At 38.0% G+C, this 17,734-nt stretch overlaps 2 protein-coding genes across 5 annotated transcripts in view; one reads left to right on the forward strand and one right to left on the reverse strand.

The window, feature by feature from the left end:
* Positions 1-1,386: 1,386 nt before the first annotated feature.
* tm6sf2b (transmembrane 6 superfamily member 2b) lies at positions 1,387-17,411 on the reverse strand. Its single transcript, XM_085263714.1, has 12 exons — positions 17,283-17,411; positions 11,406-11,467; positions 11,055-11,175; positions 9,649-9,752; positions 7,315-7,412; positions 7,046-7,149; positions 6,318-6,400; positions 5,783-5,907; positions 5,101-5,202; positions 4,079-4,171; positions 2,348-2,467; positions 1,387-1,742 (listed from the first exon to the last, which is right to left on the reverse strand). The coding sequence occupies exons 3-12, from the start codon at positions 11,132-11,134 to the stop codon at positions 1,506-1,508; spliced, it is 1,146 nt and encodes a 381-aa protein (XP_085119840.1). The 5' UTR covers positions 11,135-11,175; positions 11,406-11,467; positions 17,283-17,411; the 3' UTR covers positions 1,387-1,505.
* sbno2b (strawberry notch homolog 2b) overlaps positions 16,559-17,734 on the forward strand; it is a 61,362-nt gene continuing 60,186 nt past the window's right edge. For 3 of the 4 annotated variants that reach the window (XM_085263706.1, XM_085263709.1, XM_085263711.1), the window contains exon 1: positions 16,559-16,708. The gene's annotated coding sequence lies outside the window, so the exon portion shown is untranslated. Of the gene's footprint in view, positions 16,709-17,242; positions 17,331-17,734 lie in introns of those variants that run through there. The other variant, XM_085263707.1, reaches the window with a different exon arrangement.

A 17,734-nucleotide genomic window follows, 5' to 3' on the forward strand; every position in this document is an offset into this window, starting at 1 on the left:
GTTCTTAGCAGCCCCTACATGTAAAGAGAAGTACCATATGGAATACTTGGAACTTGAAAAATACTATCAAATATTATTCTTATACAAGTTTTGAAACTTCTCTCTTCTCTGATATCTTAAGCACATTTAAGGGTTTGTATTTGTGAGGGAATATGGTATGTTCAGGAAATGTAAGTCTTTTTTATTTACATGTTTTCTGTTTGTTAAGATTGGACTGTGTTATGACTCAGTCCAACGCCTCAGCTCTGCACCTCTCTGAAGAGTCGGCTGTTTTTCTTCTAGCGTTGTCCTGCTGCATATCTGTATCTTTTACAGGTCATAGCGTGTCATTTTTTTTAATGGCAAAAATGCCATCCAGAACGATGAGTAAAATCATCAGGTGCAGCAAATATTTAATTCTTCATCTCCCAATTGTAACTTTAAAACTACCCACACAGTGCTTGGAGTGAAACTGTGCTTGAAATTGCAACACATCGGCAAACCTTCGAAAGGTACTCTGCCAGTAAAGAAAGAGGTATGTCGGTTATTCTGTGCAGAGTAGACAGTGAATCTGTCAAATTAAATCTATGTAAAAAGATGTAATATGATATTGAATCTCTGCATTGAGTCAGACTTACTCTCACACCAACCAGCCCCTCCCTGAGCCTGGTTCTGCTGGAGGGTTCTTCCAGTTAAAAGGGAGTTTTTCCTTCCCACTGTTGCCAAAGAGCTTGCTCATAGGAGGTCATATGATTGTTGGGTTTTTCTCTGTATTTGTTATCGTAGTATTGTCTACCTTACAATATAAAATGCCTTGAGGTGACTGTTGCTGTGATTTTGGCACTGTATAAATAAATTGAATTGAACTGAATTACAAATCAAATTAGTTTTCTACAAAAGCTAATTTTCAAAGAACCAGCCAAATAAGCCCACAGGCTGATCTCAGTGACAGTTCAAATCAGCTGATGGCTCATTTGATACCTTTCTATGCACCAGCTGCCACATCACGTTCAGTAGCTGACAAAACATTGATGTTTTGCTCTACTCTCCACTTTATTTTACTCTATGCAATATTTGTCAACACAAGAAGAATAGTCTTGAAATCACCAAGTCTGCATTTCATCATGTGGGCACATTATCTTAATTAAATTCAACCTGTTACTTACTTAAATATTTTACTATAAACTAAAAGGGTTAACCCCTATTATGGCACTCCAAAAAAGTGAGCTGATGAGTTGTCTCAGTATACATCCAAGTGGCTCCAAATACCCCTGCTTTTCCTATACAAGCTTCCATGGTTATGTATAGATGATGGTATTGACATTGACCAATTTGTGGTTTTACTGTTTATGCATACAATATGAGAAAAAGATGCTGAAAGCAAAGAAATAACCAATAAATCCACAGACATTCAGCAAAATAAGTTGTATTTTGGCATTTTGAAACATGGTCTTTCAAAGAAAACAGTTCTTCATGAATCATCAGATAAGTAATTACCTCCAAAGGTCAGAGAAAATTAAAAATGATCATTTCAGTTTATACTTGGTGTCTTTCTCTTCGCTGATTGGTAAACCCGTTTGCCCAGGGAAGGGAGCAATTTTTAGGAAGAAATAGGGGTTGCTGTAGACCCGCAGGGCCACAAGGACGGGAGTGGCTGCATAGACCAAGTTAGCTGCCAGCACCAACCAGAAAGCATCACTTGGAATGCGATACGGCGCTGTGGTGCGAGGGTGGAGGAATCCCCCGATGTGGGACCATTGGCACTGAAAGGAGAAAGAGAAAGAAAGAGGTCAAACTGTTTGCATATAGGAGGACATTACTTTACATATCAGCTTTTACTCGTCTCTTACTCTCTCTGCACACTGATGACAGATAACTTGATGCCTCAGTATTTCTTTCCAAAAATTATAAACAAATTTTTCCACTGTTATTAGTCTATTAAAATACACAAGATAAAGCTACTAACAAAAAAGATAAACGACATCTGAAAATGTCATCTTTATGTCTAACTGGAAGTTGGCTTAGAAGACAGAGAGTGTGCAAAAAGGCTTTAATCAAGTAGTTTCTCTTCTCATGGCTCCAATTTTTCTGTCAGAGCAATATGGAGAGAAAGCACCACCAGCTTGTTTGTTACAGAGAATATGCTTCACTAGATGGAGTTAATTGCCCTGACATGTGTTGGACCGCTTCTTATTTAACATAAACGGCAGATGGAAAACTGTAATAGGTCAAAGGCAGCAATTATCGCAGCAGCTTCCAATGCAGAAAACTGTCAGTGAATCTTGCATCAGTATTCAAAGACCTGTAGCTTAAACTATGTATTCATAGTAATTTTCTTTATTTACAGTCTGTCCTCTGGTGGCGTTACCTGGATCATAGCTCCGGCAAGAAAGATGGTCCAGTCCGGCATCCATGTGCACCCAGGCTTGAGGAGACCATAAACAAAAGCACCCAGCAAGGGTAGTGCATAAAAGAACAGGTGCAGCATCTAGGGTTAAAAAAAAAAAAGCTTGCACCATTAGTCTAATAATATGATTTCATATCATATCTCACAATACTAAAAATGTATCTTTCTCACAGTAGGTAGTCTCTGTCTATAATATCTTGTATATTCCAGGATATATTGCTCAGGATATGGTTGGACGTGCCCAACAGAGCTGAAAGATTCTTCCATCACTGTCAGTCAGTGTTGTTGTTGAGCCCTGACCAACAGTCCAGCAGACAATTAATACAGTACATCCTCAGTCTCCACTGGCCCACATCGCACTTCAGCTACTCACAGTGAATACAGAAGAGGGCTGCTTAAGCCTCAAAATGCAAACACAGAGCGCCCTTTAATGTGCTGCAGAAAAGTAGCACTAATCGAAATAAAACCTAAGAGAATTAGTATTGGCAGGTATCACAATTAAAATACTCCGCTTTGTCCCTTCCAGTTATATCCTGGGGGTTAATTTAACCTTTTATCCCACAGTTGAACTGCATACATTGGATGAATGTACAATTAATTCAATAATTAAAATGAAGAGACAAAAATAATCAAAAGAAAATACTAAAATCATTAACTTTAGCACTGCAGTGTTTTGCTGCTTCTCAGCTATGCATGCTCTCTAACACAAATTTGCACCCTCAGCACAAATTACCATTTCCACACAAGGGTCGTTACAGAGAGAGTCTTGACCTTCAACTTAAAATATTTGGTGCATGAAAGCCTGTTTCCCACTTTATAAAAGCCTCAAATTATACCAGTGAACGGTTTCCTTTCATTCTCGGTCTTAGGTCCAGATGAATTCTAATGAGTTGAGCTCGGGGCCTGAAAGCCAATCATATATGCCCTTCAGTCTTTTGTTGAAATGCCTTCTTAGTGCAGCCACAGTAATCTGTCGCATATCATTCATCATCATCAATAAATGAAGAGGTCGGTTAGTTCAGAAACTGAGCAGGATTGCCCGGTAAGCCAAACTTCATTTGATTTCTTTGCACATGCCCATGAAGCCTTGGCAGTCACACACAAACGCAGATCTGCAAACATTGCTAAACAAGACGCACTTCCACATGCTGCACACGCATCTTCCTCCCGCCCAGCGAGATGCTGATGGGAGGCTTTGGGCAGGGATTACCTTATCAAGTTCTCAGCATGCGGTTCATCTGTCTGATCATTGACTCTCAATTGTGCCTGGACTGCAGTCCAGACAAGGTCTTTGGATAACCTATTGACAAAGCCATGTATGCCAAACAAAGCACAACAAAACCCACGGCTACACAGGGTCAGAGGAAGAAAATAAAAAGACAGCAGACCAATGCCCGTCAAAGTAATAATGTGTTATCCATCTTAACCAAATGAAAGACAGACACAAAGATCCGCTGGCCTCTCAACCCACGCTCGTTATTGCTGTAATGATGAAAAAGGGCCTTGTAATCAGCTGCGAGTTGAAAGAGTGGGGGAGATAAGGGCAAGCTTCCAGCACGCTCATAGTGAGATCCATGAAAGCAGAGGTCCATTATGTGGCTTGTTATTTAAAATAGACTGGAGAAGAGCTTTCAGGTGTTCCAGCAACGGCAGGCAGAAAGGCTGAGTGTGGTGAGAAAATAAAACACCCACCATAACTCTAGGGTAGCCCACAGGATCCTTCAGGTAAGGTTCATACTGCTTCAGGTATATGGAACAGGCTTCAAGTGGAGAGTCCAGAGCCACCTACAGAGAGCAAACAACATAACAACAGAAAAACCTTACAGTGTAGTTCAGTTTAAGAGAACAGCATAAAATACCAATGCGTAGATCTGAACGATTCTCTTCCCTTGTCAAAATAGCAAAATGAACATCCAGAGAAGATTTGTCAATGTGACTAAACAGAATAACACACTGAGCATGGTTAAAGGAATTGTTTGACATTTTGGAAAACATGTTTATTCACTGTATACTGAGGGGTTCGTGAGTTTCTGCCTGCACTGTGTCACACCCTCTCTAAATCTCCCACTCTCTTGTCTACCCTCTTTTTAAGTCTGTCTGTCTTCCAGGAGTGAAGAAGCTGTCAGAGTTGTTTGACTGCACCTTGAGCAGGAGTGTCCAAAAAAATATAAAATGGGGAATATCCCAGGAGTCAGCCTGCATTCAAACAGTCAATTTTGTTTAGAAAGTTTCCCAACTGAGTGAAGTGACCTGGAAGTATCGACATCGCAGTAATAACAAGAGCTGGTCGACTTCTATAAATGTTAATATGCCTGCTTTTTTAGAGCTTTTAGCATAAAATAAACTGGACTCTTGGTTATGTGAAGGAGGAAATGTGATCAGTGTCAATTAATGTGGATTTACATAGGTAGTTGCTGTATTGCCAGGCTTAAGGAGTATGATTACTGAGCTATTTTAAGTCAGTCACAGAAAAGACCAATAAAGAAACGAGATACACTGAATCCAGGGTGAAAGATCATATGACTAGATGTGACCTGACAAGCACTTCATAACCTACATATTATATGTCTTATAAAAATACTATTATTTTAACTCCAGCTTTTCTAATAAGATGATGCTTCTTATCAGTTGTTGTCTTTTTTCACTTTCTTTTAAAACTACAGTTGTAGTCCTTCATTAAAATCTCTTTAAAATTTTATATATGACATACTAACCAAGCCTCTCAGGATGGTGAAGGCCATGGCAGCTATCAGGAGAAACAGCAGAATGATGTCCAAAGGACGCCAGATCAGCTTCAGGCTCTGAGCATGCTGGGCCTGTGGAATGTTAAGAATTTGTCGATATGTGAAGAGGACTCAAAACAAATATATTCACCTCCTTCTCCTTCACTATGAAAAGTATTGATTGCAGGTGCTTTAAATTAAGTCAGCCTAACTTGAATTGAAATGAAGACCACAACAAGTTATAGCTCAAATACAGCTTCCCCCTGGCATAAATAAATGTGCAATCAAACAATCATGGCTCAGGTGTCTAAATGTTGAGCTTCATCTATGTTTTTTTATCAACTCTGACTGTGAGGATAGCATGGAAGCAGAAAGCTGAGTTAAAGGAACGGTGCCGGTGAGATAAATTGGCATGGAACTGGAAATCTGCAGAACTGAGGCCCTTTAAGACTCAACTGGAACAAAATACTACATAATATGATAGAAAAAGCAAGAATCTGAGATTTAATTGTTGTTTTTAAAAAACTAACAGATTCAGCAAGCACACCACTCTAACTACACTATAAGTCGCACGGATTTTTCATTGTTTGGATCACATTCACCTGAGCAACAATGCACCTCTAAAGCCCTCCACAATCATATAAATGTCTAATTATTCATGTTCTGTACTTACATTGTATCCACCAATAAGCGGTCTATCTTTTGCCCGAGTGAATAGAACGATTGCTCCCAAAACAGGCATCAAAAGAAAGAGAAAATTGAGCCAGAAGGCTGGATGGATCTCTGACCCATATTTACCTGCCACAAAGAGAAAGATAGACACTTATTGTCAGCATGCACTTAACTATACAAACACCGCCTGTAAACATCTTAATGTAAATGAGCAATTAAGCTTTCTATTAAAACCTCAATTGTGATACTCGAGGCAAAAGAGAGATGTGCAGCGAACAGAGCGAACATCACGTTGCCTCCAGACAAGTCTGGGCTTCTGACGCTTATGTATGCAGTTTGAAATGCCAACAACAGATGCTTTAAGTCTGTTTGCTGCTTTGTTCTGTGAGGTTGTGATGGCAGGCGAGACACGGGGCATGTGTGTTTAGTTGGCAGGCTGAACTGTGACACTGATGGTACAAGGCAGGGCAGATGTTTGCCTGATTAAAGCTTGTCATCGTGGGACAGACAGAAAGCGGATTGAAGATGCGGCTCACCTGCCACTATCCCGACAATAAACACACTCATGTTGGCACACAAAGAGCCAGCCCAGAACAGGCCCAGAGTGCGGTAGGCTTTCCTGTGAGAGAAACAGAAAAATACAGAAAAAAAGACCAAAGAGATCAAATGAGATGGAAAGTTATATGTTAAATTTCAAGGCTGGGTAAGTTTAAATAAATGATATTTGAGAACTTCTCATATCCATCCTACAGATAACACAATGCCTAGCTCACTTTCTAAAGTGACAAAAGGCTGATATTGTTTAAAAGAGGATTTAATATCCATGATAGCGCCATCCCCAAGGCTGTGCTCCCCCTGAACTCTTGAACTCACTGGCTGCACTTTATGACTAACTCACTCAAGAGGAGGCTTTCTTTTTTTGTTTTCTTTTTTTTTAATCTTTTTTTTCTCGAGCCGTTGTCTGGGATTTATGTGATAAATCCACCCATGAATTTCTAAAGTGAAACACATCATTTGCTCAGTTACTATTTCTTTAGAAAAGCTCAAATACAGGAAAAAGATAAGCCTGAAGCTTGACATATGCTGTAAAAGAAAAGTTTATCTTTGCACTGAAATGCATTCCTACTGCTTTTAGACTGTATACACAGACAGTTTTCATACCATCCTGTGTGTGTTTTCGCATTTTGAAAGGGACCCTACCCTGTAGATCTCTCTATTGTCATTTAATGCAGACATTATGTGATGTGATTTTAGCATCACCCACCTGTCTGTTATTCTGCTGATCATCATCAGGTACATGATAAAGTGTGCTATTCCATCCCAGTAACACATCATGATGCCATACGACGTTCCAAGATAGGGCTCTCCCTGAAACACAGAAGTTGTACACATGCCTCACAGCATTATTATCATGTTTGCTTAACATGGTTATTTGTGCTTTGATCGGTGTTTGTTGGGTTTTGGGTTTTTTTTAGAATTTCAGAATTTTAAATGTTAATAAATAAGAATAATAAGAATAAGAATAAAACCTACCGTCTTCTGGTAAAACTCCATAAAGCCAGAAATAATGCCATCATATTCCAGAGCACTTGTCAGGTCAATGATACATGTGAAAGAAAACTCAGCAAAAACTGTGGGGGAAAAAATGATTTAATGGATATTTAAAAGGCTAACCTGTGTGCTTCATACCAGAAGCCCTGTAATTTCAGCTCTGTGCCTGTGTGTAGGTGATAATTGGTAGTGTACAATATCTTTAGAACCTTGAAAAACTCGGAAGGTTAAGCAGCTTTGCTCGCTTTGAAGGCACTATAATATTAAAAGTTACTCTTTTTGCATATTCTGACACCTGAATTCCTCTATAAATTAAAGTATATTAGAACATGACATCAAATCTTTCTAGATTTTCTGAGCCTTTTTCATTGTTTTTTTGTTTAAAAGGTTTTCCTTCAAATGGCAGGTGATTGATTAATGGAACAGCTTGGGGAGAAAATTAAGTCTTGAGCAACGAGGTAGACTGTGCATGCTTAAATCGAGTCCATGGTGAACAGACTTCTGTCCTTAGGTTAAGGACCCAGGAGAACTGAAAGGTCTCGTCTAGCAAATAATATTTAAGAATGAAGCCACACATACACATTATTGGCATGGAGGGCTTACTATTAATATAAACTGTAACAATAACACTGTTGTTATGAACTATTATTAATACTACAGTTTACATTCTATTCAAGCTCTCTTTGAGAAATTACAAAGTCTGAAGTGTTGCTTTAGACCCATATTGCAGCATTAAAATAACAGAATGCAATGTGCTATTCAGTATCATTTGCATACAGTATGTTTCATTATAAAACAATTGACCAGCAACTCCCTTTCCAGATGTCCAGATTTTATCTTAGGCGTGATCTAATTGGCTTGGAAATGATGTGATTGTGAATGCCACTGAGCAGCAGCATGACTTTTGATAGACCATCTGGTAGAGTTATTGTGACAGAATAAATGATTGCTATTCTACAGCACAGCATAGCAGTTATTATAAAATACAACAGCCAACTTCTACACATTGCAAACTGCTGTTTGTGCATACTGTACTGCTGATTAGATTGCTACTTCCATTTATGCATTGTGCACTGTTGCAAGTGTTAGTACTTTTGCACAACAGCAAGAAGCTTGTGGGTTTGAGTCTGCTGATCAACTAGAGCCTTTCTGTGTGGATTTTCCAAATTTTCTCTGTGTTTGTGTGGTTATTCTCCAGGTTCTCATACATCTATGAACAGCCTCAAGTTTATTGGGTTTTTTGTTGGTTTTCTACTTTATTTTATTGTTTCATTGTAAGTTAGCTGACTATCTGGATCACAGTTACAAACGTTCATGTTGCCCAGTACTAATATGTGCAGGTTACAGCCCCCTGTACAGGATAAAGTGGGTATAATCATTGATATATAGAAAAAAATACACGTCTGCAGTTTAAGTCAATTAAAAGAGAACACCTGTGAAAGCCATTACAATGATCTACCACCTGGCCACTGCAGAATCTGTGTTTTTATACAGAAACCACTGTTTCACATATTGTCTCCCTCATGTAATCCTGAGGAGCTCCACTAGGATTATCTCTGAGATCTAAGAGGTGATATAGCAGAGAGATTGTGGCCCTCTAGCAATGAGAAAAGCCTGCCACTTCTTTTCATTTAATGTTTTGGCTCTTATAGACAATACCAGCACTGCCTTGAGCACCCACAGCCAATAGTTTAAAATTTCCACCCAAATAGCCTAGCCCCTAGCATCTGCTGCAGGGATCAATTTGAGGGGGGAACCCTGGGGTAGAGAGGAAGCTCAGTTTGACCGGTCACACTAATTCACATTACAGCACAAAATATTTTAGAATTCTTTAAACTTGCATGAAAAGTGCACAAGCTGCTATTGTTATATGACCAAAGTGACTACAAAGGTCCTCAAATTATTCAGACTGAGTCAGTAGGGCAATCCAGATTCTACTATACAGGAGCAACGACCGTGTCCTGTATTACGAAATAGCTGTGACCTTTTTTCTTAAGAAGCAATCAAAAACTCCGTTTTAAAAGAATAGCTGAAAGGTTAAGTAAGTGCAAGAGCTGTGAGGGTTGTCAGTCTGCAGGGAGCGTTTGGGTCAGTCACGCTTTAGAAAAGCCTGGTAAAACTTTGCTCTGAGCCTAATCAGTCTAAGCTGCTTTCAACATATCAGGTGAAATCACACTGAATACAATTCATGTTTTCACGCTTCTGTAAATCCTTTTGTGGGAGTTGGAACAATGCATAGCAGTCATTAAAATTCCATAGTGTATTTGGAAATGCAACGCAAGTAAGTTGAGAAATGCACATATTTGCGTTGATTACCAAAGAATAAGAAGTCTTTAGGTGCGTTTCCACGAGTGATGAGGAAGTAGAACAGAAACACAATCACCAGCACAGCAACACCAATCTCCAGAATCACATAAGGCCTGTGGAAACAGAGAAATGTCAATGTGTCATAAGAAAATATCCATTTTTTTAACACAATCTCACTGCTGATACTTTTAGATAGCAAAAGTATATATATATATATATATATATATATATATATATATATATATATATATATATACGTACGTACGTACTTTCCCACAGTCAGTATTCATCTGCTATATCCCATCTCTCTTGGTGTAGTAGCTAAAAGCACATCTTTACAAACTTTAATCAATCATAGGCAGAGGTGTGGGATGCAGCAAGCTAAGGCCATGTTAGTTCAGCATTGCCCTCCATGTTTACTGGTCAAAGGTACCTCCGCCTTACACTGGAAAAGATTAATGTGCTCAAGGTATCTCCTAGTAAACAACATTGCATCCTCACAAAACTCACAGTGTGTGCTCACAGAAGGAAAACAAATGCTATGAGAGAAAAGGCATGCTCCCTAGCTACCCCTCCAATTCAACAGTACAGGAAGATTTATGCACACAATACCGTTTGTTTGTGGAGTGGAAGAGCACAAGGCATATTGTATGTCAAGAGTAATTTATCAAACTCTTCTGTGCAGTCCATATTGACTGTCAGTGTCCACATGGGCAAATAAATAAATAAATGTCTGTGTGGAGACATAGTCACATAGGAAGAATAAAAAATTCTGCTGAAATGCTTTGTGGGTGAGGGAAGACTAAAACATGCATATTATCACCATCTTTGTTTATTCAGGCTAAAGCATTATAATGTTTATCCATCAGCTGCTGACAATCTTATAAAGACAGTATCCTAATAAACAGGCACAAGAGATACGCCTTGAATGAGAACGTGATTCCTTAGAGCTTAGAAAAGCAATTACCCCATCATCATATCAGTCATATCATTATGCCCACAAACTCTGCCTTCTATTTGCTCCCTTTTAGTTTCTCCTTTCCCTTCAAGAAATGTTAGCTTTAAAGAGTTTGCACAACTAGCATATACACTCTTTAAACTGATGTCATAGAATGTACGGGGTTGAATATGGTCAAGGATTCCTCAGCTTGTTATACATACTGTATATCACAGTCACCAGTACTAATGCAGTTTGAGTTTTAAGCTTACAGAGTCCTCTAGTGGTAGAAAAGTATACCAGCTGTCACCCAGTGATACTGGAAGGATTTCTAACATTACTGTATATTAACAATTATTCTCATAGTTTAAAAAAATGCATGTGTTGTGAGTGAATAATATATAACGTGTTACAATGATTTCATGGGAAAGACTGTATGTATTAAGGTGATAAGAAATCAGTACATTTAATAACTTACTCTTGAAGCTCAGAGATGGTGTTCATGGCATAGAGGATGCCAAGGGCGGAAAATGAGAATAGAAAGACAAAAATCTCCATCTCTTCAATAGCTGTTCAGCGCCCTCCCTGCAGGATTCACACTAAGGATGAAAATATAATGCAATTATAAGTGAATAGCATTCTCATCCAGCAATAAAAACAAATTTAAATAGTCGACTGAGCCAATATTAATAACATCAGCACATTATTAACTTGAAAACTGAAATTAAATGGTATTAAGCAAAATTAGATGAATGAGTTCCACAAAGTATCATTTAAAATGAAACCTTAACAGTGAAATAAATGAAAAAGAAGGAGAGCAGAGTCTTACCGTCTGGCTACGTTTGGTGAATTAATCAAATTACTGCTGGCCCGAGGCAGACATGGCATTTACTGGGGAAAGAATGAGTGGTAACAAAGAAGCTTTTGGGGGGAAAGTTGGGCAATTTGGTTTTGTCAGAGATTTACATAAGTCGTATTAGATAATAGGCCTACATTCCATATTAGGCCATGCAACGTTTTCAGCTTACGTATACTGATTATGTGAGGCATTTAATGCTTAGTTATATGAAATATGCCTTCTCTATACTCAGACATACAATACAACAGTGTTGAACTGATACGATATAAAGCGCCTTGAGGCGACAGTTGTTGTGATTTGGTGCTATATAAATAAAATTGAATTGAATTGAATTGAATTGAATTGACTTGACTTGAACAAAAGCTAAATCAAAATTTGATTTCAATTAATGAACCCTTTACACTCTAAAGTTATGAAAATGTCTGCACATCAAATAGCATTTGAGAACTTGCGCAAACTTCCCACAAGAAAATAGACCCTAATTGTAAGGTTTGTATCTTCTGCGCATTTGATTTGATAGGGAGTGACATTCACGTTTCTGCTGAAACAGGACTGCATACACCGAGCTCTATTTAAGTAAATCATTTGCTTTCAACGAGTTGCAAATTTTCAAAGAAAGAAAGAAAGAAAGAAAGAAAGGAAGAAAGGAGCCGTAGCATTCCTATAGTCCTGTCAAAAGAAGGATTGCTGCAGACCGTTAATCTGTGACATACAGTCAAGACTGTAGACAGGAAATGTTTCCGCAGTTCTTTTTCTACTAATTATCAGAATTTCTCAACAGAGCCAAATCCTCACTATGCCTGTGTGCCGTGGCCTGGTTTTATGTGTTTTTGCACAACGGCTTGGGCTTTTGAGGTCTCGAACTTTATAATCCAGCTCACGTCAAAGAAAGCATTGTCAGAAAAATTCCACTAGGGTGAGCCAAACGCTAAAAAAATAAAATAAAATCCTGCTATGTTTGTGTGCAAATAAACTCTGAGAAACTACAGTTCATTTTGAACTTTGACATAGAGCAGATTTTTATTAATGATGCACACATCAGTCAGCATTTGCTCAGAGTATTATGGCAGAAACTGAGACTTTGCAGTTATTGTTACTGGACAGTGAATCAGCTGAGGAATGAGTAACTGTCTTAAGTGGAAACACCTTCAGAGATGAGCCAAAGTACTGTAAAGAACTAGAATGCATCATGAAGGTTTTATTTTGCTTTCACATACTGTATCATCAACCACCACCTCGCTAACACAAGAGAGAACAAGAATACTTGACAGAAAGAAAAGAGCACCACCCTGCCAGTATCTTTCCAAAAGAAAAGAAAAGAAAAGAAAAGAAAAGAAAAGAAAAGAAAAGAAAAGAAGAGTGAATTTGAATACAAACAAATGTACACACACATGCATACACATCGCCCTTTGCTTCCCACCAACCTCTATTGTTGGGAATAAGAGGAAGGCAGTTTTACCAGGAAGGCTGTGGCAATGTGTGTTTGCTGGAAACAACTGGATCTCTTCCAGCTCCGTTGTTCAGTATCACAGGATGGACAGACTGATACCAAAATGAAAGAGTGACCTGCAGGAGGAAGAAGAGCATGTACTCCATTTCACATCTTAAATGAAACATGCTTTTATAGAATAACTGTCCGTGGGGAAGTAGTCTGATAGATCTGCTGAAATGAAAGTGGTGTGACATCATGGTTGATATGCCACTGCCAGCCAGTCAGGTTGGAATTTATGTCCATGTCTGTCCAGGCTCATATGAAGTGATACCTTTGTTTGATTGTAATAAAAAGGTTATTTAAAGGTTATGCTAGATTAATAAAGGTGATTCTGATAGAACACAAACATATACGAATGACAATGCATGAGTAGTCAGTGCATGACTAAAGGCTAAAAGCGTGTTATGTGAAGTGATGCTGACGCTGATCTTTCAGCTGCATTTGCCTAGACCTTATTTCATAGTTAAAAACAAAAGAGCAACAAAGAGAAGAGTTAAAAGCAAAATATATTCACACTATGACAAAATAAACTAAACAGAATAATTTACCCTAGAGTCTAAGTGAAACAAAGAGAATAAAAGTGGCTGGACTGCAGGTATTTAGCCTAGATGATATTGCATAAATGTTTTAACAACACATGGAAACTGTTTAAATATTGTGCTCTATGATGGTTATGTCCTGGGGGAGAAAAAGGATGAAGGTGTTGTCAGAGCTCCAACTTTCTGATGACCTTTCCCTTGCCCTCTTTTTCCGGGAAGAGTTTACATCTGTTAAATGGAGTAACTGGCAACCAAGTATTTATACTGCCCATCACCCAGTTTACTGTATTTCTACACTTACAGCAAAGCTCAGGAGCCAAACAATAAAGTGGTGAAAGCTGTTGTGATGAATGGTGAGGTAGAACCTGAGCAAGAGTACCTGTGACAGCCTGAACTTTTCCAGTTGTCTTAGGCAGTACATACACTTTTACCTTTGCATACCAAAATCTAATCAGGCAGTGTTACATTACAAACAAAAGTTTGTGCTAAATTTCAAGAAATTCCTTCAAGGCATTCCTGATTTATCCTTTTTACCTGCGCCAAGGAGTTTAAGTTTTTGGTAGTATCTGTGTGCATCCGTTCTGTCATTCTCTGTTAAGAAGACAGCTTTAAAAGCTTTAAATTAATTCAGCTAAAACTTTATAGCTGTGTACAGTTGTATTAACAGTTCATTAAAATTTGCATGGTCAACCTAATAATTTATTGGTCCAAAATTGACAAAAGCCTTATAACCTTATATGTTTCTTATAAGTGTTGTGTGTATTGTCAACACAATACACACATTTGCCCACATCACACACATTGCTGAAGTGCATTATTCTGAGCATGATGAAGTACCCATTTCTTAAACGCTCGAAATGTTACTGAAAAATGACAATAGGTTTTCAGACTGAAAAGAATGGGTTGGCATGGGATAATTTCGAGTACAGTTTATTGATTTTATTATGAATCTGTTAATTTACAGAAAGAGGTTATAACTGTTAAAATACATAACAATTTGAATAGATGTGCGATGTTGCTGAATACATTTTTTTTGTTTTTTAGGAAACAAAATAAATTTCTGATCAAAACCTTTTGTTCATTAAAAAGATTATTACTTAAAATTTTAACTAATTTTACTAAACAATGAAATTAATGCTATACACCTGCACATAAACCTGCACTTTGCACTGTTTTTTGCAGTTTTTACTACAGTTTTTAAAAAAAAAAAACTTTTTTCACTGCAGGCCTATTAAAGTACTTTTAAAATAAACAAAGAAAACAAAATGAATTAATATAATGAATATAATATATAAAAAATGGCTATAAAAATATAATACTATTTCCCTAAAAGTGAATACTGTCCAGTGAGCTGGCTGCTGTGGAAGAGGTTTTTTCCTTTTGGAGTGCTTTTTCTTGTTCATTTTATTTATTACACCTTTATTTAATCAGGAGGTCCCTTGAGACCAACTGTTAAAAATCAAATGTAACATCAAAACACATCAAACAAAATAAAATAAGTCAGAGTCAAAATAACACAAATACAAGGTCCGGCTTATAAATAGCGGTTACACTCTCTAGTTACAGGAGTCTTTATGAGAGCTCTGAACTCTCCCACGGAGATAAAAACATTCAACTTTAATGTGCGCTGAAGGTTATTTCATGACAAAGATGCAAAATTAGAGCATGTTTGTAGAAACTCAACGGCTGGATCAATAACCTCACAAAAAGAAGGAAAAAACAGAGACATATACACCCTACATATAAGCATATGGATATCAAAAAACAACTGCATAAAAACATAGCAATAAATCATACTTTTCTTACATTTATGATTATCAGCAGTTTCAGGAGTAATACTTGAACCTGCAAGAGTAGCAGTAGGGATTGTGCACAGAATGTTGGTCCATGGAAGGGAAAAACTGTAAAATAGGTTAATTAATTAATATATGAAAATAAAGAATCTGGTTAAACCTAGTTCTTAAAACTGTAGCTGAAACAAAACAAATGCACATAGCGCCTAACAAGACCGTTTAAAGTGACATACTTTAAGAATTCAGTTTTATTTATATAGCACCAAATCACACCAGTCACCTGAAGGCTCTTTATACTGTGTGGTAAAGACAATACAGTAACATAGAGAAAACCCCAGCAATCACACATGCCCCAATGAGGAAGCACTTGGCAACAGTGGAAAGGAAAAACTCCCTTTTAACGGAAAAATCCTCTTAAAGATCCAGGCTGAAGGAGGGTTAGCCCTCGGCCATTGATCGGTTGGGAGTGAGATGGGGTAGACATGACAAAAAGCACAATGATGGACCAGAGACAGAGATTAATAATGACTAATGATTAAATGCAGAGTGGGTACAACCACAGAAAGTGAAAAGAAGTAAGTGAAAAAGAAACCCTCAGTGCATCATGGGACGCCTCCAGCAACCCGGGCCTCTTGCACCACTAAGGAGGAGTTTGGGTACCTGATCCAGTCCTAACTATAAGCTATATCAAAAGGAAAAGTTTTAAGTCAAATCTTAAAAACAGAGAAGGTGTCTGTCCCCAAAAAGGGAGCTGGTTCAACAGAATAAAAGGCCTAAAACTGCAGCCTGAGCGCAAAGTGGTCTGTTGGGGTGATGTAGCACTACGAGGTTTAACCTCTAAACTTTTATAACCTAATGCACACTTACATTAAGTTACATATTGTTTAAACCAGTGAAAACTGTGTTTGTCGGTATTATTTATTTATTTTTATTTATATTGGTTTATTGTAGACTTACACTTGTTTTTAAAACTATGAAATATTTTATTTATTTATCAGATAGTCGATCTGAATTTCAGCATCTGCATACCTTTGACTGAGCTGCTTGTTATTATTAGGGTATTAGTATTTATTTCTTGGCCAGCTGTTTATTAACTTAGCTATAACTGCTGAGCGCTCATTTGTCACCGCTTTATATATTTTGTCTAACTTGACGCATTGTCTCAGGTGGGCCAAACACTTAACTATTTCTGTGCTCTTCTGTTTTCTGTTCTCGATCAACAAGCAGAGTCCTCGAGGGATCTGAACGAGCGGCTCTTGTGTGTGACGACAACGGCGGAAATATTTTTTCGCTGTTCAAAATGGCAGCGTCTCAATCAGGAAGTGGAGAAAACAACTACGAAGAATAAGTTGGATAAAATTCCCTATTTCTGTTACTTTGACGCGAGTCTTCGATCAAAATCAGGCCGTGAGCTCGGGGTTTGGTTTGAGAATAGGAAACACGTCAACGGTAAGTGTACTTCGATTATATTGGGAAAATGCGAGCGACACATCGGCAGTAGCCTTATAACAAGATGCGTTCAGGGCAGCCTCTCCTAGGCGCGCACGTTTTTTACGACGGGCTACGCCGGCTCTTCGGCGCCTGGACTGGATTAAACGAATGGGACGTTATCGATATACATGTAATGTCATGAAACCCATGGAAGTTAGGAGCAAATAAAACACACATAGCGATGTTAATTACTTCGTTATGCTGTGTTCGAGAAAGTCCGGTGGCTATCGCTTTAATATTAGCCAACCAGCAAGTAATTTGGGTCAATAAAAATTTCCATGCTATCTTTATCATTTAAAGAGAAACAGGTAGCAGTTGCTACAAAAACTATTTTAACACAAATCTGGACAAACTGATATTTTATGTACTAAACTAGAGTGTATTCTCTCTCCAATAACATACAAGTGCCAGGCATGTTAGTGTAAAACGAGCATACCCAAAGTCGGAAAAAGGCTATGAGCTATGCTACCAGAGCTAGCACAATGAGCTATACAAAGTATGGTTGATTTTAGTGAAGTAAAACCAGGTATACTTTGCCTAATCGTTGTTTTCTTGACCAGCAGTCGTACGCGATTTTTCGGTAAGAAAACGAAGCATATTAATTAGAAATATTCAGAAGCCAGTGTTGGTTTGTTTGTTACTCCGTAATAGATATGTCGTTTGTCGTTCACTAAGCTAACAGTAGTGGCAGTGATACTGTACGCAGAGCTTTGGCTGTTTTCCTTTGTGCTGTTTGAAACCAGTGCGTCCACTTTTATCAACACAAGCTGTATTTTCAGCTTATTTAAAAAATGCTGCTTACTTTCATCGCGTAGGCGTACACACTAACTTTAGCTGAATTACAGGAGAGGGAACAACGCCATTTAGTATAATCTCAAAGCAAGTCAAGTTAGTTGAAAAGTACTGTTGTTCTCGGAGACCTTGGGGAGATGTTGCCCCAGTTTGTGCATCTAATGTATTAATTAACAAATGAGACAGAAGAAA

Source organism: Mchenga conophoros, linkage group LG23 (genome assembly GCF_057382185.1).
Source record: "Mchenga conophoros isolate Kocher_MC1m ecotype Shallow Benthic linkage group LG23, M_conophoros_male_GT1.1, whole genome shotgun sequence".
Taxonomy (NCBI): Eukaryota; Metazoa; Chordata; class Actinopteri; order Cichliformes; family Cichlidae; genus Mchenga; species Mchenga conophoros.